Here is a 24,318-nt window from a genome sequence, read left to right on the forward strand (position 1 = left end):
CATTTGTTTCTATTTCCTTCTCCAACGTACCTATTTGTGCATATGTGCATGGGAATGCACAATAGACATCTCCATGTAACAGATGAATAGATGAATGGATAAAACAGGCCAACAGTGGCCCCATGTTTGGGTGAACAATGGTTGGATGGTTGCAAGGGGTTTGGGTTTTTTGGGCCATTGGAGGGAGGGCCCTGAGAGGGTGGCATCATTTTGGCACTTGGGCCAGCACTGACTATCTACAGCCACCTCGAGTATATGGAATGGCCATGGCACCATTCCAGGGCAGGACAGCCACTCCTCAGCACTTTACCTCTTCTTACTAAAATGACAAGGATTTTGTGACTTAATAGTGTCTAAAGTCTCCAACTCTCCAAAACCCAGCTGTCTAGAATTTTATGTTTTGAGGAGTAATGAAGCTATTGAAGTTTCCCCAAGAGGTTCTAACTACTTAGAGCCTGGCTCTTCCTTCCCTCATTTCTGTTCATGAGGACAATAAGCACTTATCCTGCCAGAGCACTCATACAGGCCAGGAGTGGCTCTGAGGGCTTGACTGCACTTCAACCTGCAGCAAGCAACAGTGGCCCCTAAGAATGGCTTACCTCATTCTGTTCCCCAGCATGTGTGCTTTGCGTCTGACTTTTCTTCAGTATTATGTTTCCTTTGTCAACTCTGAAATCATTTCCTTGTTGCTGGAAATACACATCACATTTTGGCAAAGCTGTTGCTAATATCTTAAAAAGAACAGAGATGACAGTTCAGCTAATCATCAAAGGCATCAATCATACCATCATTCAAGAGCTTCAGATTCTACCATAACTTAAAAGGTAATCATGATGCTCACTTAATAGCTCCAGGAAGAAGTAATGCTGGCAGTTTAGAGTTTGTTGTTGTTGTTTTTCTGTGCAAATGGAAAATTTTGGATGGTCTTAAGGCCACATGTTGGGTTCTCTTTTAAAAGATTCTATACTGGTGAAAGCTGAAACTGAGAAAAATTTCAGTTCTGATCTAGGGGATTTGTGACATTTAAAAAGAATATCAATGCTATATTTTAAGGCAAAATCTCAAAGAGAAAATTGGAGAAAATCAACAATAGACATGGTATAGAGATTCACAGAACTATCATTATAACTGTTTTTTCATTTTTAAATTTTAATTTGTTACATATGACAGCAGAATGCATTACAATTCATATTACACATATAGAGCACAATTTTTCATATCTCTGGTTGTAAACAAAGTAGAGTCACACCATTTGTGTCTTCATACATGTACTTCATACATGTACTTAATGATGTCCATCTCATTCCACCATCTTTCCTAACCCCCATGCCCCCTCCCTACCCCTCCCTCCCGTTTTCCCTTTTGCCCTATTTAGAGTTTATCTAATCCTCTCCTGCCGCTCCCACCACCACCACATTATGAATCAGCAGCCTTAAATCAGAGAAAATATTCGGCATTTGGTTTTGGGGGATTGGCTAACTTCACTTAGCATTATCTTCTCCAACTCCATCCATTTACCTGCAAATGCTATGGTTTTATTCTCTTTTGTTGCTGAGTAATATTCCATTGTGTATTTATGCCACAATTTCTTTATTCATTCATCTACTAAAGGGCATCTAGGTTGGTTCCACAGTTTAGCTATTGTGAATTGTGCTGCTTTAAACATTGATGTGCCTGTGTCCCTGTAGTATGCTGTTTTTAAGTCATTTGGGGATAAACCCAGGAGTGGGATAGCTGGGTCAAATGGTGGTTCCATTCCCAGTTTTCCAAGGATTCTCCATACTGCTTTCCATATTGACTGTACTAATTTGCAGTCCTACCAGCAATGTATGAGTGTGTCTTTTTCCCCACACCCTCGCCAACACTTATTGTTTGGGTTCTAGTAGCTGCCCTTCTGACTGGAGTGAGATGAAATCTTGGAGTAGTTTTGATTTGCATTTCTCTAATTGCTAAAGATGTTGAACATTTTTTCATATATTTGTTGATTGTATATAACCTTCTGAGAAGTATCTGTTCAGTTCCTTGGTCCATTTATTGATTGGGTTATTTGTTATTTTGGTGTTTAGCTTTTTGAATTATTTATATACCCTAGAGATTAGTGCTCTATTGGATGTGCAAGTGATAAAAATTTGCTCCCAAGCTGTAGGCTCTCTATTCACCTCATTGATTGTTTCTTTTGCTGAGAGGTTGTTTTTAAGTTTGAATCCATCCTATTTATTAATTCTTGATTTTAATTCTTGTGCTATGGGAGTTTTATTAAGGAAGTAAGGGCTAATCTAATGCGATGAGATTTGGGCCTACTTTTTCTTCTATTAAATACAGGGTCTCTGGTTTAATTCCTAGGTCCTTGATCCACTTTGAGTTGAGTTTTGTGCATGGTGAGAGATAGGAGTTTAATTTCATTTTATTGCATATTGATTTCCAGTTTTCCCAGCATCATTTGTTGAAGAGGCTACCTTTTCTCCAATGTGTGTTTTTGGCACCTTTGTCTAATATAAGATAACTGTAATTAAGTGGATTTGTCTCTGTGTCCTCTATTTTGTACCATTAGTCTTACCAGTCTATTTTGATGTGAATACCACACTGTTTTTGTTACTATTGCTCTGTTTAAGGTCCAGTATAGTGATGCTACCTGCTTGACTCTTCTTGCTAAAGATTGCTATAGCTATTCTGAGTCTCTTATTTTTCCAGATAAATTTCATGACTGCTTTTTCTATATCTATGTGGAACGTCATTGGGATTTTGATTGGAATTGCATTAAATCTGTATAATGCTTTTGGTAACATGGTCATTTCGACAATATTAATTCTGCCTATCCAAGAACAAGGGAAGTCTTTCCATCTTCTAAGGTCTTCTTTAATTCCTTTCTTTAGTGTTCTGTAGTTTTTGTTGTATAGCTCTTTTACCTCTTTTGTTGTTTCCCAAGTAATTTATTATTTTTTTTTGAGGCTATTGTAAATGGGGTAGTTTTCTTCATTTCCCTTTCAGAGGATTTGTCACTGATATACAGAAATGCCTTTGACTTTTGGGTATTGATTTTGTATCCTGTTACTTTGCTGAATTCACTTACTAGTTCTAGAAGTTTTCTGGTGGAATTTTTTGGGTCTTCTAGGTATAGATTAATATAGTTGGCAAATAGTGCTAATTTGAGTTCTTCTTTACCTATCTGTATCCCTTTAATTTCTTTCATCTGTATAATTGCTCAGGCAAGTGTTTCAAGAATTATGTTAAATAGAAGTCGTGAAAGAGGGCATCCCTGTGTTGTTCCAGTTTTTAGAGGGAATGCTTTCAATTTTTCTCCATTTAGAATGATGTTGATCTGGGACTTGGCATAGATAGCTTTTACAATGTTGAGATATGTTCCTGTTATCCATAGTTTTTCTAGTGTTTTGAACATAAAGGGGTGCTTTATTTTGTCAAATGCTTTTTCTGCATCTATTGAGATGATCATATGATTCTTTAAGACAATTGATGTGATGAATTACATTTATTGATTTCCGTATGTTGAACCAACCTTGCATCCCTGGGATGAAACCCATTTGATCATGGTATACTATCTTTTTTTATATGTTTTTGGATTTGATTTGCCAGAATTTTATTAAGAATTTTTTCATCTATGTTCATTAGAGATATTGGTCTGAAGTTTTCTTTCTTTGATATGTCTTTGCCTGCTTTTGGAATTAGGGTGATATTAGCCTCATAGAATGAGTTTGGAAGTACTCCCTCTTTTTCTATTTCCTGAAATAAATTGAAGAGTATTGATATTAGTTTTTCTTTAAAGGTCTTGTAGTACTTGGCTGTGTATCCATCTGGTGCCGGGCTTTTTCTTGGTTGGGAGGCTTCTGATGGCATCTTCCATTTCATCACTTGAAATCAATCTGTTTATATTGTATATATCATCCTGATTCAATTTGGGCAAATCATATGACCCTAGAAATCTGTCAATGCCTTAAATATTTTCTATTTTACTGGAGTAAAAGTTTTCAAAATAATTTCTAATTATCTTCTGTATTTCTGAGGAGTCTGTTGTGATAGTTCCCTTTTCATCACGTACATTAGTAGTTTGAGTTTTCTCTCTCCTTCTCTTCATTAGCATGGCTAAGGGTCTGTCAATTTTTTTTTTATTTTTTCAAAGAACCAACTTTTTGTTTTGTCAATTTTTCAATTGTTTCTATTTCATTGATTCCAGCTCTGATTTTAATTATTTCCTGTCTTCTAGTGCTTTTAGTGTTGATTTATTCTTCTTTTTCTAGGGCTTTGAAATGTAGTGTTAAGTCATTTATTTGTTAACTTTTTCTTATTTTAAGGAATGAACTCCATCCAATGAACTTTCCTCTTAGTACTGCCTTCTTAGTGTCCAGAGATTTCGATATGTTGTATCTGTGTTCTCATTCTCCTCTAAGAATCTTTTAATCTCTTCCTTAATGTCTTTTGCAACCCATTGTTCATTCAGTAGCATATTATTTAGTATCCAGGTGTTGGAATATATTTTATTTTATCATTGATTTCTAATTTCTAATTTCATTCCTTTAGTCTGATAGAATGCACAGTAGTAACTCTACTTTTTTACATTTGTTAGGAGTTGTTTTGTGGTATAATATATGGTCTAATTTTAGAGAAGGATCCACGTACTGCTTAGAAGAAAGTGTATTCGCTCCTTGAAGGATGAAATATTCTATATATGTCAGTTAAGTCTAAGTTATTGATTATATTATTGAGTTTTATAGTTTCTTTGTTCAGCTTTTGTTTGGAAGATCTACCAGTGGTGAAAGATTTATTGTGTTGTGGTCTATTTGACTCTTGAACTTGAGAAGAGTTTGTTTGATGAACGTAGATGTTCCATTGTTTGGGGCATATATATTTATTATTGTTGTATTGTTATTATTAATTATTATTTATTATTGATGAATGGTTCCATTAAGCAGTATGAAATATCCTTCTTTATCCCTTTTTATTAACTTTGGCTTGAAGTCTACTTTATTTGATAAGAGGATGGAAACCCCTGCTTGCTTCCACAGTCCATGGGAATGGTATAATTTTTCCCAACCTTTCACCTTCAATCTGTGGATGTCTTTTCCTATGAGATGAGTCTCTTGGAGGCAGCATATTGTTAGGTCTTTTTTTAAAATCCAACCTGCCAGTCTGTCTTTTGATTGGTGAGTTTAGGCCATTAACATTCCAGGTTATTATTGAGACATGATTTGTATTCCCAGTCACTTTTGTTTACTTTTGGTATTGACTTGGTTTCTCCTTTTATTAGTTTTTCCTTTACTGTAATACCTCCTTTTGCTGATTTTCATTGTTGTTTTTCAATTCCTCTTCATGGAATATTTTGCCAAGTATGTTCTGTAGTGCAGGCTTTCTAGTTGTAAATTCTTTTAACCTTTGCTAATCATGGAAGGATTTTTTTTTATTTTATCATCAAATCTAAAGCTTAATTTTGCTTGTTGGCATCCATTTTCTTTCAGAGCTTAGTAGATGCTGTTCCAGGATCTTCTGGCTTTGAGAGTCTGGGTTGAAAAATCTGCTGAGATACGAATTGGTCTCCCCCTATATGTCATTTGATTCTCTCTCTTGTGGCTTTTAAGATTCTATCCTTATTCTGTGTGCTAGACATTTTCATTATCATGTGCCCTGGTGTAGATATGTTGTAATTTTGTACATTTGGTGTCCTGTAAGCCTCTTGTATTTGATTTTCCAATTCACTCTTCATGTTTGGCAAATTTTCTGATATTATCTCATTGAAGAGATTGTGCATTCCTTTGGTTTAGAACACTGTGCCTTCCTCTATCCCAATAACTCTTAGATTTGGTCTTTTGATGCTATCCCATAATTCTTGGGTATTCTGCTCATGGTTCCTTACCATCTTCACTGTGTGGTCAACTGTATTTTCCAGATTGTATACTTTGTCTTCATTATCTGATGTTCTGTCTTCCAAGTGATCTAGTCTGTTGGCGATGCTTTCTATTAAGTTTTTTATTTGGTTTATTGTTTCCTTCATTTCAAGGATTTCTGATTTTTTTTTTTCAGAATCTCTCTTTCCTGAAGTAATCTTTTGATACATGTATTTGCTCTCTTATCTCTTTGTTGGTGTGATCAATGATTGCCTGTATTTGCTCTCTTATCTCTTTGTTAGAGTGATCAATTTTTGCCTGTATTTGCTCATTTAGGCAATTCTTTAATTCACAGATCATTTTAATTATAAATGTTGTGAACTCTTTCTCTGACATTTCATCACATGCGCTGTCCATGGGTTCTGTTATTGTAGTATCCGGGTTTGTTTGGGGCACTTTCCTCCCTTGTTTTTTCATGTTGTCTATGTGATTTCCTTTCTTGCAGTGTGGATCTGAGGTATTACAGTTCCTACCGTATAATCTTGTAGTATCTGTGCATATTATCTGTACCTCACCTTGATGTTGGGCTTCCAGACCCTGTTGGTGTCCCAGGATGGATGCTACTGCAACTATAGGATGTAGTGGCAATAGCTTGAGATAGCAGTGGAGGTGCCCCAAGATGGATGCAACGTCTTTCAGAGATGGGGCTGAAAGCGTGGGCCTTACACTGTCTTTGGGATGCCTGCTCCAAGATGCAGCTGCTTCTGCCCTGTCTGTTGTCCCAAGGTAGAGGCTACTGCACGGGGAAGGCTACGGGGATGGCTTCAGTGTCTCAAGATGGAAGTGGGTTAGTCCTGGGCTCCCAGGTGGTATATGTGTGGGAGCAGACCCAAGTTTACCCTGGGTCCTGACTCCTGTGAAGGTTAGAGAGGCAGGTCTGGGCTAAGCCTGACTCTGGCTGGTGGAGGCAATCCTCAGGTATTGTAAATTTTGACACTCTCCAGACCAACTGCTCTTAGCTTTTACTATTTGTAAGCTTTGGTTTTGTAAGTTCCCATGAGAGGTTATACAAGGATAGGCAAATTCCATCAGGAAATCAAAGGAGAGGAATAATGTTCATGCCACTCCAGTTTTCTCAAAATCCTGGATTTTATGGTTTTCTCTTTTATATCATCTCCACAGTTTTCCAGCTACTGACCTAGTCTGTGTCCCATTATCTGTGTTTCCCAATTCTCACTGCACCCTGCATACTGGTGTTTGCCTGGCTGATGTCTCAATGTTGTTTTTACAAGCAAGATTTTTAATTTCACAAGTGCTCTGGTAGTTCATCATGAGCTGGCAGTCCTGAGATAAGCTATGGCTTGCTTCAGAGACCCCATTTATTCAAGAATCTGCTTTTTGTGCTCTCTGAGTCATGCCCTTCTGCTCACTCTGTGATGATGACCCTTTGGATAGGCCACACTGGCACTATGTCACTTAACAATTTTTTTTCCTTAACCAATTGTGTTCATTTTCTAACACAACAATTTTAAACTACTTTAAACATATATTATGGAATTAACATTAAACCTATATTAGACAGAATTAAATTCTATATTATATTAAGTTCAATCCATATTAACTTGTGACTTTAAACCACGTTTTCTCTACATGGAGAGTAGTGACTCATTCCCCTCTCCTCTCTTTCACATTGTTTCTGAAAGAAAATTTAAATCAATGTTTTGCAAACTGCATAAGAATCACTCAGGGATCTTGTTAAAATGCATATCTGCCTCAGTACCAGGGATGCGCTGAGCTGCTAGTGATCTCCCAGGTGATGCTGATATTGTTGGTCCGCACATCTACATTTTGAATATCAAGGACACATACAACCTTTAAAAAGTCACCAAGAAAGTTAATTGTAATTCTTTGTAGTTCTTCAATGAGAACAGTTAAGAACTTATCTATAGATGTCATTATTTTAAAGTGTAGTCTTGGGGTTAAGTCCATTTATATCTCCACCTTTCCTTTCTCTCTGCTGCCTCTTATATTTGACCCTTGTTTATTCTGTCTCAATTATTGCACACTCCTCTCCAACCCAGGCTTCCCTTCTGCAAGAACCTGAGGACAGTCTTTATTACAGTTTCTCCTTGCTCAGAAAGCTTTAATGAGCTCTCACTGCCCAAAGAATAAAATGTAGTGTCCTTGATAGGAGGTGGTACTTCCTCCTACCAAGTATTTTTGGTCCTGAGTTAGTTTTTGTTTTTTACAAGACAGTATCTTGCTATGTGCCCTGGCTAGCCTCTAACTCCTGGGCTCAATTGATTCTCCTGCCTCAGTTCCTGAGTGCCTGGGACTATGGGTGCTGGGCACTGAACCTGGTCCCTTTCCATGTTAACTCCCTGCCCTGCTTGTGAATATACCCACATTGGTTTTTTTTTTTTTTTTTTTTTTTTTTTTTTTTAGAGAGAGAGAGAGATAGAGAGAGAGAGAGAGAGAGAGAATTTTTAATATTTATTTTCAGTTCTCGGCGGACACAACATCTTTGTTGGTATGTGGTGCTGAGGATCGAACCCGGGCCGCACGCATGCCAGGCGAGCGCGCTACCGCTTGAGCCACATCCCCAGCCCATACCCACATTGTTTTTATGCTGAGATGTTCTTTATAACTTTCTCTAGCTGGAATGTCTTTTCATTTATTCCACACTAAAAATCCCTTTGTTTTTCAGTCTTATGTCAAATTATTGACTCTCCTGTCATAGGCTCTGCCCTCACCCTGCCCCACCTTCAGCTAGCTATATAAAGGTATGGGTTACATTCAGACTCCTGAGGCCAGAGTCCCTAACTAATCCCTTTTATACTGCCCTCAGCCTGGAGTGCTCAGCATTACTGCATGTAGGTGAGCAATGGCTTAATAAAGGGCAAGAGTTTGGAAACCACATGTAGCTGGGTTTCGATCCAGGCCCTGCTGTCCACCACCTGCATGACTTTGGGAACAGCACTTAACCTCTTAGGATGTTTTCCTTCATTTTGAAATTAGGGATGATAATACTTAAGTTGAGATAATGTATAAAAAGTATGCAGCATTAATTATGAAATAAAAAAAATAAATGGAAGTTGTATTCATACAAATAACAAGCTGTGGCAACAGCATTGTGAGCACACTATAAAAATGTGTTAAATGAATGTGCAAATAATTAAAGGGTGCCCAATTTACATCTTTTCTACTACTATTGAAGGTCATGTCCTCAGGAGAGGAGGAAAATTATTCACACTGTTGTCCTTTAACACGAAATATCAATCCCATCTTGAATTTTCTTCCTTTTGCTATAGGCATTACTTTTAATCTTTTAAGAAAAATTTGCTTATCTTTTAAACCTATTCTATCCCCTCAGGTTTTGTTTGTTTGTTTGTTGTTGTTAAACCATGGAAGGAGGATTCGTGCATGAGTGACAGGGCCCCCTAATGAAGGAAATCAACATTCTTCTGGACACTCTACACCAACCCCTGGTTCCGAGCTGTGTTAGCATACTCAATATTATCCTATTTATTTGCAAGTCAGCACCTACATGGCACATACTTAATTAATGTTAAGTCACAGTCTATTTATTTTAGCTCATGCTTGAGATATATATATATATATGATGGGAACTTTTGTATTTATACACATGGCCTAAATATAAATATCAATGCTCCTTTCAAAAAATGTTTTGCTTATTTTAGTCACCACTATGCAAATGCAGAGAGAGAGAGAGAGAGAGAGAGAGAGAGAGAGAGAGAGAGGGGTAGATAGATATGCTGGGGATCAAACTCAGGATCTCATGCATGCCAGGGGAAAGCCCTACCACTGAGTCACACCCCAGCCCTGGACGCAATACTAAAGTCCATGAAGAATATGGACATAGGATTATTTCATTTTGATTCTCCCATCACGAGCTCTATGTCTAAGCAGGGACAGTAGGAGTCTTTGCTTGTTTCAATTCTAGTCACTAAAAAAGCAAATTCCAAAGCCCTCAAGAGCATTGTTCTTTCTCTCCACCAACAAAATCCAGTTAAGGAAGAGATCCCAGGAGATGACTCAGACTCTGGAACCTGGAACCAGTTTCCCTGCTTTCTTCATCCAAATCTCATCTTCAGAATTGACTTTTTCAGGCTTAGAGACTTTCACTTTGAATTGCCTTTCCTTCAACATATTCCTATCTATGGCTGGAGCCACACTCTGAGAATCTTATGTCCTTTATTTTCTCATTGTCAGGTATCCACAATGTCCCCACTCTGTGTCAGGCACTGTGCAAGACACTAGTTCAACAAAGGTCAATGCAACACACACATACCCTATAAGCATTACTTCTCACTGTTTATGCGCCATTGTGGAGACCAAAGTAGATGCTCGATAAATAAATTTTATTTGATGGGTGCCCTGAAAGAGGGAAAGTAAAGTCTGTTTTATTACAATGTGATCCAGTTCACCTTTATGCTCGAGACTCTGCTAGAATGGAGCTACAAAGATAAATAACACAGACTCTGTCCTTGAAATTCATATAATCTGCAATTGCATGATATAACACTACTTCAATCTACATCTGTGGGCAAAAGCATTCTCTCCTAGGTCCTGTGATCTCAAGAGTGTGTTGTATGTATTTACTGATATGCCATTGAGTGAAGTCTGTGGGGAGAGTCAAGGAGATACTCACCAAAGGCACGAGTCCTTGGAGTGGTATGGCTTCCTCTGCCTCATAGAGATAGAAATTCAAAGGGGCAAAGAAGTAGCCTGGGGCAGGTTCATTGCAGCTGCGGCCAGTGACGTGTGGGCGGCATTCACACTGTCCATCCTTGGGTGAGCACCTGAAGGGAAAAACCCATGTGGAGGACTGTGGAGGGGCTGAGAGTGAAGTGAAGATTGGGGGGGTGCTGAACCAAGGGCCCCCTGAGTCTGAGGGAGCCTGTGGGTTCCACCTGCCTCATCTGGAAAAGAGCATTCAGATCCAGGGAACCCAGGCAGCTGCTTCTTTCCTCGGTGGCTCCCTGGTTCTGCTCCAAAAACTGGGCAAAGGCAAGCATTAGGACCCCTCTTTACAGGTGGCACAGAGTTGGTGTTTGCAGCAGGTGAGTCACACATTTCCCCTGACCCACCCCCTCCTCTGGGGCACAGCCAGGCAGAAGGATTTTTTCTCTCACCCTTGTTTATCGCTATACCTGGGCTTCGGGAATGTTTCGAGTTCCTTGCTTTTCAACACCCTTTGCTTGTCATGGAATAAAACCCTTTGCCTATGACAGTGAGCTTATCAAAATAGAATGTGCTTTCACGTGGAGCAGGGAATGTTGCTGCAAAACTTCATTACTCATTTTACTGACTTACATGTTGGAATAAGCACCTCCAATATCACAGTCACAGGGAGAACATCCAGGGCGTTGATCTCCCAGTCCCCAGTAGCCAACCTACACAGAGAAAGGGCTCAGTTGATTTCAGCTGTGAAGATATTTGCTGCTCTGAAGCGCGACACTGAAATAATTACAACGCAACAGTCACAAGTCCAACAGCCACACAGATTGACCCACTGCACAGGAGCATTCCTTGCCGGACAAGGATCTCCACGGATACATCTCTCCCATCTGTAGCACTCAACTAAAGGGGACAGAAGAGTTATTTACGTATGGCTTCAAGTGGAAACACAACAGGAGCCAACAATTCCTCTAACAGCACCAAGTTTTGCTCAGGCAGGGTCATTTAAGGTCTAAGACAGTCTTCTGCCATCTTATTTGCAACTCTTTAACTAAAGCCAGTAGGTTCCCTTACCATGACAATCCATGGGGGTTTTACTTATACTGCACTGAAATATTTTGGGATAGAAAAATCAATCAAGCAGATTTTAAGATATTCTATGAAGATCTTAGTTCAGTAGAGACAACCAACCATTTATAAGTCAGTCATCTTGGCATACTGTGAACCCGTGTGAGAGTCAAGTCTGATGCAAGGCTTTCTCAACATTGCAACATCTTGCCCTTTATGCAATATAAACAGCTGGTGAGATATAAACAGCTTTTATTTTTTCTTAAAGCCTGATAACATTTAGTACGAAATGCTCAGAAAAATACTTCTCCCTCCAATTTCAACTTAGCATGCTCAAATAAAATTTAGATTTTAATAGCTATGAAACTCTTGTTTGGAATGGTCTTAAGTATTTCTATTATTTTTTTTTGTTATCTCAGTAAAAATCCGCACACCCAATTATACCTAAAATTTTGATTTCAAACACCAAACATGGACACAATGTGTATAAAACACCGCAAAGGACTTTTAATATTTCAGTTTGGTTTTGGAACCAAAGAAAGAAGAAGTGAAATGAGCTGTTCCATTCAGGATGTGGTTGTGAAAGACCTCTTCCAGCCAGGTGTGCTGTCACAGTGGCCTCTCAGGTGGTCCAGCCTGAGCCTGAGCTTGCATGATTCATTGCCATGACATCAGACTGAGCACAAGTTTGGTCTGGGACAACCTGATTTTATATCTTCAGCAATCCTGTTGCACACCTGTGCACATTGCTTGGTGTTGCTCATACCCAATAGAAATGGCAAAGCTGACCTTTCTCTTCATGTAAAACTTCTATATTACCTGCCCTGTCTTATGTATGGTTTCTTCTTCTTCTTTTTTAAAAATGTTTACTTATTTATTTTTTAGGTGAGATGGACACAACACAATGCCTTTTATTTTTATGTGGTGCTGAGGATCGAACCCGGGTCCCACCCGTGCTAGGCAAGTGCTCTACTGCTGAGCCACAATCCCAGCCCCACGTACAGTTTCTTCTTCATATTTTCTTCCTTGCTTCTTTCCCCACTTCCTCTGTCCTACCCTACTATATTTTCAGTAAAATGACTTAAAATATTAGCACAAAACTCTTTCCTCATGGGCATCTGTTTCTTATTTATTAGTGACATTTCTTTAGACACATGAAGGTCACTGTTCTTTTATTAGGTTAAGTTTTTGTTTTACTCTTTCTAAAATGTCAGGGTGGGCTGCCAAGATTAGAGAACAAGGAAAAGAATGGGGTTGGAACTCCTCAATTGCATGACACATTTATTATGGAGTGAAACCAATTTTATCTTACTAACTTTAGAACATACATGTTCATATATTTAGTGCTGTCTGTGAAAACCCCAAGGGTTTATTTCCCATAGCAATCTAAAATACATTCAAGCTCTAGATTGTTTTTTGTTGTTATTTTAAGAGCTCATCTGAAATCTTTTTAGGCAGATACTCAGTAGTAAGGGTGGTATGGGGATCATATGTATAAGCTAAAAGAAAGGCCATATGGTCTGGTTGGCCAAAAGGCTGTAGGGTTCTACTCTATTGCTGGGCACTCTCAGGAAAACAATGGATATATTATTGGCCTCTCCATCTGGATCCATTCAGTCCAATCCAGTGGTGTGCTGGTAAATGTTTAAAAGCTTTCTATAAGGTCTGGCGGTGAGGGAGGCTGATGCATAGTGTCTACCAATTTCTGTAGTGTAAATACTCATCCCGGGAGTATTAAACTAGAGTAGAACAAAGAAAGCAATTAACAAGACCAAGTTTCTTCTAGGCAATGGCAGTAGAAATCTGCATAATTATGTAAAGGAAAATTATAGGTAAATACATACAATGCACTGTTCGCAGTGTGGTCCGGTGACATAGGCCTGGCATAAGCATCGACCTGTATCTACATCACAAGTCTCAAATGGCAGACTCCCAAGGGGGTTGCAGTTGCAGGCTGAAAGCACAACATATATAATCATTCTCATTCTTAAATGTCTTTAATAGTCACAATGAGTAAGATGCATGGTCACAAGAACACAATGCAACCTGCCTTGCCAGATTCATTGTCTGCCTGGCTGCATGATTATTGTACTGCATACAACCCCACACAGGAAATCCTGTTCTAGACACTTCCAGAGTTTTAAAGTAGCCCTACCAGATGGTAATCAGGAGGAGACAAGGCAGTGGAGGAGGAGGTGTAAGCTGGAGTCCTGGCACAGTTTTCCTGAGTGATGCTGGCCAGGCTGGCAACTCAGGGCAGGAATTTCCAAGTGTCGTGGTTCTCATTGACAGCTCCTTCTCTGCAGATGCACCTCTCATTTCCCTCTCTCTTTCTTTTTTACTGCTTTGTAATATTTTTATAATCCTCCTCCTCTGTCTCTTTCATCCATAGAAATTTCTGAGTCCTGCTTATGTTGTTTTGTTTTTTGATAATGAGGATTGAACTCGGGGCACTCTCCCACTACCTACATCCCCAGCTTTATTTATCTCTCTAAGTTGCTGAGGCTGGACTTGAACTTGCAATCCTCTTGTCTCAGCCTCCTGAGTCACTGGGATTACAAGTGTGTGCCATCACACCTAGCTTCATGCTTATGTTGTAAAGGCTAAGAAGTTATGCTACCAACAAAAGGTATACTCTTCCCCTACAGGAAAAACCAGTGTTTGAGGAAGCAACTCAGAAGTCCACCAACTGATGAATGGCTAAATCAAATGTGGTCCATCCATACAACGGAATATTATTCAGCAACAAAAAGAAGACTGATACATATCACAAATGGATGAATCTTGAAAACATTATGCTAAGTGAAAAAAGCCAGTTACAAAAGACCTAAATGACTCCTTTTGTATGAAATAACCACAACCAGCAAATCTATAGTGAGAGAATATAGATAAGTGCTTCCCTTGTGCTGGGGTCATGGACGGTAGAGTGAAGTAGGAATTTATGGCTTTTTTTTTTTTGTAAAATTCATATAACAAAATATACCATCTTAACATTTTTCAGTTTTGTCAAGTCTATTCATATTGTTGTGCAACCAATCTCTTTTGATCTTATAAAGTGGAATTCTATACCCATTAAACAATAACTTCCCATTCCTCTTCCTCCAAACCCCTGGCAATCATCATTCTACTTCCTGTCTCTATGAATTCAAATACTCCAGGTGCCTCATATAAGTGTCACTATACTGTTTTTGTCCTTTTGCAACTGGTGCATTTCACGTAGCACAATATCCTTAAAATTCACAGTGTTGTAGCATGTGTCAGACTTCAGGCTGAATAATATTCCTTTGTGTGTACATATTACATTTTGCTTACCCACCCATCCATTGATGGACATTTAGGTTACTTTCATCTTCTGCCTATTGTGAATGGTGCTGCTAAGGACATGGGTGAACCAATATCTCTTTAAGTATCTGTTTTCAAGTGTTTTGGGTATATACCCAGAAAAGGAATGTCTTCTTGTGGTGATGAAAGTGCCCTAAAATCTATGTGCTGATGGCTACACATCTTTGAATGTACTAAAAACCAATGAATTGTGCTCTTTAAAGAAAAAAATATTATAGTATGTGAATTATGTTTCCAAAGCTGTTTTACACACACACACACACACACACACACACACACACACAATCCCCAAACCAACATACCACAAGTTCTTAGAGGACATCATATTAATCACTGAAGTAGGGAGAGGCCTGGGATGCTGAAAGGTGTGATGGAAAATTGGCTTGACTGTAGAATTCATTATCATGACATTTAATTTTGCCATGAAGCCTGAGAAGAGCATTTTATAACAGAAAGATTCAGCCTGCTGTTCTCTAAACATGCAAATAATCCACAGTTCCTTACATGGGCGAAATACGGAGCAGGATGCTGTGACCAAATGGAAATTATTTACTCAGACTTCCCAGAGGAATCAACAGCTCTACAAGGCCCTAAGCAGCTCTCAACTTCTGTGCTCCTAGAGTCAAGAGCCTGAGCATTTGGCCCCAGACAACTGCTGAGGTTCTTTGTATTTCTCCTCAACCCCTTCCTTGCTTCTTTAATTCCCCCACTCTCTGTCAGAGAATTTATGAGTCAATATATGGAGGGGAGTGAGAAGAAAAGAAAAAAGGAATTTAAAAAATAAAAAGAAACCACTGCTTGAAAATTCCCTAAGTAGTCACGAATAAATTTCTTGGCCTTTCCCATTTGTTCCAGGAAAATACGAGCGCCCCCTGCTGGTACTTAATAAAAAACAGTAAACCACAGAGAAACATCCACTAACTTCCTAACATATGTGGGAGGTATTATTGTATCATTTTTAAAGACTCAGAAGCCAACAGAACTTTTAGGTATTTGCAGTAAATGAATTTTAGGCTGACAGAGACAACATCAAGATTAAAATGCACCCAGGCTGGTGGCCCAGCCCAGACTTACGCTGACAGCCCAGGGGGTCAGAGGCACTTAGTCCATAGTGATTGGGTTTGCACCGGTCGCAGTTGACTCCTTCCACGTTCTCCTTACACAGGCACTGGCCGGCCACAGTCCCCATGGCAGCATCAAGGTGGCTCACACAAATGCCACCAGATATGGTTCCATCAGGATCACATTCACAAGCTGGGGACATAGAAATCCATTGTCTTAATTAGTTAATTGCAAATTGTAGGAAACCTGAAACATAAACAAGCATAGCATTTTACCCATGCTGGAACTATTTTACTTTGTTTAAATGAATATGTTTACCTAATTAAACAAACGGGCAGATTGGCTGTTCAGAAATATCTCCCAGATTTTTGTCCATAAAACATATCAAGTAATTTCATGCATATATTTTTAAAAGATTTTAAATGATTCTAAAGTTGGAGAACAAGAGGATGAGTGCTATTTTGAAAACTGGATGTTAAGAGTGGAGTAATTCTTCCTAGGTTGATGAAAATGTTTTGGAACTAGGTAGATGTGGTGGTTGTACATTATGCTAGTGAGTTTTTATTTTAAAATGGTTAATTTTATGTTATGTGAATTTCAACTCAATAAAGAGATTAAAGAAAGACTAAAAATGAAAATAAGGTCAAGACACAAGTTTAAAGTAGGATGCTGTGATGCTATATATCTCATTCCAAGGACATGAGAAAAAAGAGGAGATCACATAAAATTCTGCCAAATCTCTGAAACATGGTTAAGTTTGTTCTTCTCCATCATAAAAAAAAAAAAAATATGTTGCAAGGAAAGTGCTGTCATTCTTTGTAGTTTTTCTTGAAATACCTACAGGAAAGAAAGGGAGGGAACAGGGGGAATAGTAAGCTGTAGTCATGTCCCTGATTTCATTTTGGAAATCTGTTGATGAAGCCAATCTTGGATGAGGAGATTCTGGAAAACGGGGAAACAGACGCTATACAACACAAGCAGCATTTTAAAAATTTGATTTTGATTTTTGGCACTTGTTTATTGGTTCTGGGGACACTAAATTACATCCCCAGTCCCCTGCCCTGGCTGTTTTTGTTTGTTTGTTTTTAAGACAGAGTTTTGCTAAGTTGCTGAGGTTGGCCTGGAACTTGTCATCCTTGTGCTTTAGCCTCCCAAGTTGCTGGGATCACAGGCGTGCACCACTATGCCTGGCACCACCAGTACTAACACTACTACTACTTCTTCTTCTTCTTATTCTTCTTATTATTATTATTTTAAACAGAAATTTGAATAATACAAGGAAGGAGTGTCATGAAAAGAGATGCTGATAGTATGAATAATTCCAGGGGACAGAATAAGGACTAGAAGGGAGCGGTTACAAAATGTAGACTTGGAAGATAAGGAAGAGCTCTCTAATAGTTAGGGCTACCCAATCTACCCCAGAGAGCAGTGATGTCTCATTATTGGAGGTGTCCAGATATATGCTGAAGTTGCATCAGTGGCCTTTGTTTAGAGGATGAATGTATTGGTAGGTAATAGTTCATACTGCTGTCTCTTGTTGCTTTGTGTCTGTGTGTTAAGGAATTCTACTTTTAAAGAATATAATAAATGTAAAAAATGAACATCTTGTTTTAAAGAAAAACCTCACTCACTTTTATTTATGTTTGCTTTGGGCTGACAAAAAAAAAAAAAAAAAAAAAAAGCCCTCAGGTGTAAAGATTGAGTTCAATGGGAAAAAATCCAGTCAAACTAGTTGTTTCCTGTCATTGAAGCAAACTCGGAGATGTCTGACAGATTCTTTCAAGTTTTGATTGTTTGTTATAGGATTGTGACTGGTGATAAAATCTTACTGTGGAAAAACAAAATTGGGATCTGTTTAATTTGGAGACAAAAGTGTCACAATTTTCTTTTAATTAAAGCCAGTTGCTTCCAAAATGGAAGGACTAGAAGGACCATTTTAGAAGTGGTCAAAGGACAAAAACTCAACTTCATTTGGGAAATACTTGGAAGAGTCAGCACTGAGTTCTAGAGTGTAATTTAATTATGCACGAAAGTACCTTTAGGATCAGGGTGAGTGGACAGTGACTTAGCTCTGAAATAATCCATGTCCCAGTCTTTAGAAGTCCAATAAAACCTATTCATGTCAGAATTTGATTCTCGAAAACTTTTATTACCTTACTTTTCATTACCAAATCTCTGCTTTTTCTTTGTTTCCTCAGAGTAACAGGTTTAAGTTTATTGAAGAGATAGATATGGAAAAGGGACACTCTAAAGGGAGATAATGGGTCCTCTCAGAGAGGAGAGAGACAGTGTGCCTTTCCTGCACTCTACTTTTATTGGGAATCCCAGAGAAGTTTCCAGAGAGTCCCACCTACTTCTACCACTTGACTTTGAATTGACATCAGACTGGATGACATCAGACTGTCAGGTCCCCACTGCCATGGTAATTCTAGGTCACCTTGGCCTGGATGACTGGTTCTTAATGGATTCTTTTTTTAAAAATTATTAAATTATTTATTTATTCTAATTTGTTATACATGATGGAAGAATGAAATTCATTTCATATTACACATACAGAGCACAATTCTATATTGCATTTAACTGTCTTAGTACTAGAAGATTCAAAATTAATCAACTCTTATGCCTGGAATCTACTTATGTAAATATTTAGGTTCAAGCAAGGACAATTTAGAGAAAATCTGTAAGAGAGTGCTAATCAATCTTCTCAGTCCACATCATCTGTGTACACACATTAAGCACATGTTTGGGTGAACTGGGAGAAACTGGGGACAAACATGAAGGAAGTTTGTTACAAGCTCCTCATCTGCCTTCTCTGGAAAAACTCCTTGTTTACAAAGAATGACTTAATTCACATTGGGGTACTAGTTTTTGTTACTTGCCCCCTCCCTACACAAAGGAACCACCAAGTTAATACTAAGTAGTTCTTATGGAAATAAGACTTTTATTAATGTGTTTAAAATATTTGGTTTATTATTTCCAAATATCTTTCTAGATTACTATAATACCTGTTTTGAAACACTATTATTTTCCTGATTCTACCCAGAAGAGCAATTCCATCTTTTTTTTTTTCTTTGTACAAAGGACTGAACCCAGAGGTGCTTTATCACTGATCTACATCCCCCAGTTCTTTTTATTTTTTATTTTGAGGCAGAGTCTGGGTAAGTTGCTGAAGCTGGCTTTGAATTTGCGATTTTTCTGCCTCAGCCTTCTGAGCTGCTGGGATTACAAGTGTGCACCATCAGATCCAGCTTCTTTTTTTCTAAATATATAATTTCTAAAACCTTAATAAAAGTTGTGAATGGTGTGTGGGGGTATGTTGGTGTGTGTGTGTGTGTGTGTGTGTGTGTGTGTGTGTATGGGGGGGAGAGAGAGAGATCAACGATTCTGGACATTTAGGAACATGCTCTAAAAATATTTTCTTGGAATTTTGAACATGTCATGTAAGTTTTGAACTTACATGTCATGTCAATTTTGAACAGGTCATGTAAGTTAAATTTTATATTAGTGCCTACTGAGTAATCTGAACAAAACCCCTTTATTGATACTTTTTTATATTGTGATATATTTGGTCATTTCTAGTTTGAAATCTAGGACATTGAATGTAGTTAGGTGGCTACCGAATTACTTTTGTTTAAGAATTCATTTTATTATGATTATTTTAAGTTTGAAGCAACCTTCCTTGCTTTTACTTTATATTGATGATACAGTCTAAGAAGCATGTTTTCTGGGTTCAAGGAAAGACAGTTCTCCATGGGTCTTGGACATCCTGAAGGTTTCTGCTGATATGCTAACAATGCAAGGCCCTGCTTCCTCTTTACCAGGAATTTCTTAGGTTGTGTTTGCAGCAAGGAATTTGAAAGATAAGGTAACATCTGCCTCTGGTCAAAGAGCAAGCTTGCTTTCACTTGTTATAAAAGCAACAAATCCTTCAAGTTCAATATTCCTTGTCTGTGGCATAAGCTCACTAAGTGTGCAGTATCCATCTGGTATCCTTGGGACTTGGGACTTGGGTCTTGGGTACGTGGGAACCCAAGCCAACACATTTTTTTTTTGGTAGTGGTAGTTGGACAGAATGCCTTTATTTTATTTGTTACATTTTTATGTGGTGCTAAAGATCAAACCCAGTGCCTCACACATGCGAGGCAAATGCTCTGCCACTGAGCTTATTGCTTGCTTGGCATGAGTAATAAAGTTTTTTTTTTCTTTGGCCCAAGACTGTCATGTCTTCCACCAGCATCGGGGGTTGGGGGGGGAGCAGACTAACTTCTTAGTTTATAAATAAGATCTCAGACCCAGTTACTCACACAGGGTACAGTTAAGTCAGTTTGGAGTATTTATCTGGGCTATAACATACAGTAATGATGGGACTACAGTGAGGCAAGCAAAGTGCCTAGGGTATAAAATTTAAGGAGGCAAGTATGCATTTACATAACCCTGACAGTGAATGCTACGTAAATTTGGGGAAATAGTGCTTTGCTTACCTCATTTTAATTTCAGTCCTGCAGAGAAATACAAATTAAAACCATGTTAACACTTCATTTACTAAATAAAAGTGTGACAAAACCAAGATTAACAAAATTTGAGTGCTGGCAAGAATATAGAGCCACAGGAAGTTTTTACACTATTGGTGTGAGTGGCAATTGGCATAGGAGGATTCTGTATTATCTAATCAATTTGAAGAGGTGCATACCCCACGGGCCAGAAATCCCACTCTCAGTTGTGTTGCTTAGGGATAGTCCTGCATGTGTATACTAAGTCACAAATACAGAAATTCTTATTGTAGAATCAGAAGGAAAATGAGACAAATACACTTTGTCATAGGGTGTAATTCAATACAGAAATTAAAATGAAAGAAGGGCTTGATATGGACATATCTTAAAAGTATAATGTTAAATGAAATATTCAAGTTTCTGAAGGCTAATATTATTACCTAAAATCATTGTTATCAAAAATTTGAAAATGTGCCAACCTACATTGTTTGTGGATAAAAACACACATGAAAGCATAAAACAAGAATGATAATGATAAATACCTAATATATGAGACAGCTTACTCCTAGGAAGGAGGGTGGAGGAATGGGTGCACCTGGGACCTGGATGGTGCCTGTTATGTTTTATTAAAGAAAGTCCTGGTGGCAATAAGATGAGTTTAGGTTTTAATAAAGTTGGTGGTGGGTATATTATTGTCTATTAGTTTATATATGCTTGAATTATTTCTCATAAAATAGTTGAGATGAAAGATAAGAGATTTTAAAAGTTTTCCCCCTGTTCTTTCTTTTTTATTTTATGAAGCAAGGCAATATCTTACCTTATTCATCTAAACAGCAAAATTGAATTGTCTCAAGCCAGTCAAATGTTTTAGGCAAGTCACCTATTTAGTTACTTCCCTGAGCGGACTTCCATGATTCTCAAGACACCTGAAGGGATCTTGGGAAACCATCCGCCCCTCCTGGTTGAATTCCAATTGTTTCCTGATTCCCTGATAGAATCAGGTCCTGGCGCAAGACTTTCAGACCCACCTGGATTAGTTGGCTCAACTTGTTTGGATAAAGAATAGCTCTTAAAGCTGAAGCGCTTATGCACGCCTCGCCCCTGCCTTCCCAAGTAGGGTTGTTTGGAGACCCATTAAGCAGAGTGGGGACTGGCAGACCCAGTGAAGGCAAATCAGAACTTCCTTGGATGAGTGGAAAGGGTGGGGCAGGGTGGGACAGGGTGAGGACTTACGCAGGCATGCGTCAGGATCTGAGATGGCCTTGAGGGGGTCCTTGTAGAAAAGGGGTCTGCAGCGGTCGCAGTGCTGGCCCTCGGTGTGGTGCTGGCAGTCCTCGCACACGCCCCCGCTGAGGCCGCCGCTCGCCAGGTACATGGCCAGATCGAAATGACAGCGGTCAGAGTGGCCATTACAGCTACATGCTGAGAAAGGAGGAGACTGCCTTAGTGCCCGAGAGATTCGCCAACATCTCAGGAGGAACCGAGCCCTGTTCCACACTCCTGTCCTGCACCTCTCTTCCTGGCCACAGCCACTTGCGCCTCTTTCTAGACGCAGCAAGGGTACAAAGGGCCCAAACCGCTGCTTTCCAAGGATCCCTCAGCCCTCTGATTCTGCTCCGGTACTTTCTATAAAATGTGTTCCTTCAATGTTTAATATGTAGTTTTTAAAAAATCATGCAAACAAAATAAATCATTTAGGTGACCTAGAAGCCACAGAGTGCAATATGTGTAGTTTCATAGAGCTTTTACCTACTTAGGCTCTGTAAATTTGAATTTTTCACCAGAAGTGTTTCTCAAATAAGATTGAGCTGAGCCCTGTTCAGATTATGCCCCTCTGTAGGGACAGAAAAGCTGCAGGAGAGGTTGCAGGTCATTTGAAATCTCATCTGGGGCTCAGCCAGAGGATTAGAGGGCCAGCCGGTCTGTTTAGAGGAATTTGTTTGTCTTCATGGTAATATCTGTGCCGTCTCTCGGGTTTTTCTCTGTAAACAGCCTAAGTTTGGCCCATGTTTGGTTGTGTACTGTGACTGTCACGGAAAGGGCTTCTGTACTAGAGGTCTTCTAAGGGACTTCCTTTCTCTTCCTCAAGTCCTATTTTTCTAAATCTGGGAAAAGAAAATAAATAACAAGATTGTTTAGAAGTTCATCAAAATTCAGAAGCAGCAAACATGTTGCCAGCAAGAAAAACAACATCTTATCAACCTGAATATTTTATTGGCGGGTTTCTGTTCATGACTAAAAGGCTCGGGGGTCACTCCAGTTGAACTGGGCTAACTGGGGTGCGGCAAAATAACCACACAAGAGACACAAATACCTTTTTCTTTGGGGTCGCTGGGACGGCTCCTCTGACCTTAAGGGTCCGCAGGAAGAGAGAGGGTGAGAGAGAGAGAGAGATCGAGATCCAGCACACATAGGCTGACCCCTTTTATTGAGGAGAAGCTATTCAAATGAGGCAAGGGGTCAGGTTTCAGGGGGCTGAGTCTATCTTCATGATGTCCACTGTCAGCAGGTTGACTGACATCTGGGTAGGCCACACCCAAGAGTACAGTAAGAGAAGGACACACACACAAGGCACTTCCATGGAACATTCTATCTTAAACAGGGCAAGGGGTTATATAACAAAGGAACAGGTGAGCATAGCTCCACCCATGGGGCTGTAGGAAGACATGCCCAGCACGAAGACAATCACTCGAACCCTAGAAGAGCCGGCCATCTAGCAGCATGGGTGCCTGATGCCACATCGCCCAGCAGGGGAGTTAACTCAGTCATGTGCGAGGTTGGTCTCCCACATTTTATTAATCATAATTTATATTATATTTTATATAGTAGCCTGTCAAACTCAATTCTGGATCTCCTTTCTCCCATCATCCTATATGTGGCTTAAGGTCCTGTTTAGGGACCCCATGATCATTCAGGAAGATGGTCAAGATCTCTGTGCATTGCCTTTAGTTATTTTAACATCACAAGACTCTGCCCAGCCTCTGAAAGTGTGCCACACAAAACACATATTATTTCATCAAAAAAATTATTATAGTAACAGTTGTAGAATTTGGTGGTTCTTCTATGTGACATAACTGGTGAGATTAAGATGTCACACAATTAGAGCTGGGAGCCACAGCCTCATCACATCTGCAACCTGCAGCCCCCATGAATGAACTATGTATTCTCCAAAATTGGGAATACAGAATACACTCAGTCCATATGAGGATTTTTTTCACCTACATCTGCATGCACTGTCCTGAGAGCCTATGGCTGGTCTCCATGGAGCATCCTGGAAGAAGTCTTTGCATCTCTCACAGTTTGGGCCATCTGTGTTGTGCTGACAGACGCACCGACCATGAACCTGCATGTGCAATAAACAGTGTTAAAATAGGGCTTTTCTCTGAAAAGCCCTGGGGTTCTTTAAGTGAAAAATGAAAGATCTGGCCATGGGCCCTCTCTGACTCTTCTTTTTCCATGTGTTAGTGACAATAACAACCTCAACTATCTTCAATTGCCTGCTTAACTAGCTTTTAAACTTTAAAAATTTTCAAAAGTTCAGTGAACATTTAAATACATTTTTCCCCTGAATTCTATTTCAGCACCAAACATTACAACCTCAGTAAAATGAGAGACAGAATGGGCATGGGAGTGTTGAGGGAGGGGTGTTTATTGAGTGTTTAGAACCATAAGGGGAAATAGGGAGTTAAAAAGGGAAACTGTGAGACATATGATTCTCTTGGTTTTTCTCTAAATGACCAACGTTCAGAGAGTTGCTCTATTTTGGTGAAACATAGAAGTTGTTGGGTGTGAAGATACAATGGCCTGGACAGTAAGCCTGA

The 24,318-nt window shown here is 39.1% G+C and overlaps 1 protein-coding gene across 1 annotated transcript in view; it reads right to left on the reverse strand.

Annotated features, from left to right (window-relative positions):
- The window catches only part of LAMB4 (laminin subunit beta 4), a gene marked incomplete at its 5' end in the record, with an annotated part of 94,701 nt that overhangs the window by 53,563 nt on the left and 16,820 nt on the right, over nt 1–24,318 (reverse strand). Inside the window, 6 exons of the mRNA XM_081283300.1 lie at nt 10,507–10,657; nt 11,172–11,251; nt 13,448–13,557; nt 16,020–16,199; nt 21,731–21,919; nt 23,720–23,840. Coding sequence (XP_081139426.1) covers nt 10,507–10,657; nt 11,172–11,251; nt 13,448–13,557; nt 16,020–16,199; nt 21,731–21,919; nt 23,720–23,840 — 831 coding nt within the window. The remainder of the gene's footprint in view (nt 1–10,506; nt 10,658–11,171; nt 11,252–13,447; nt 13,558–16,019; nt 16,200–21,730; nt 21,920–23,719; nt 23,841–24,318) is intronic.

This window comes from Spermophilus citellus (assembly GCF_964194105.1).
Source record: "Spermophilus citellus genome assembly, chromosome: 3".
NCBI lineage: Eukaryota > Metazoa > Chordata > Mammalia > Rodentia > Sciuridae > Spermophilus > Spermophilus citellus.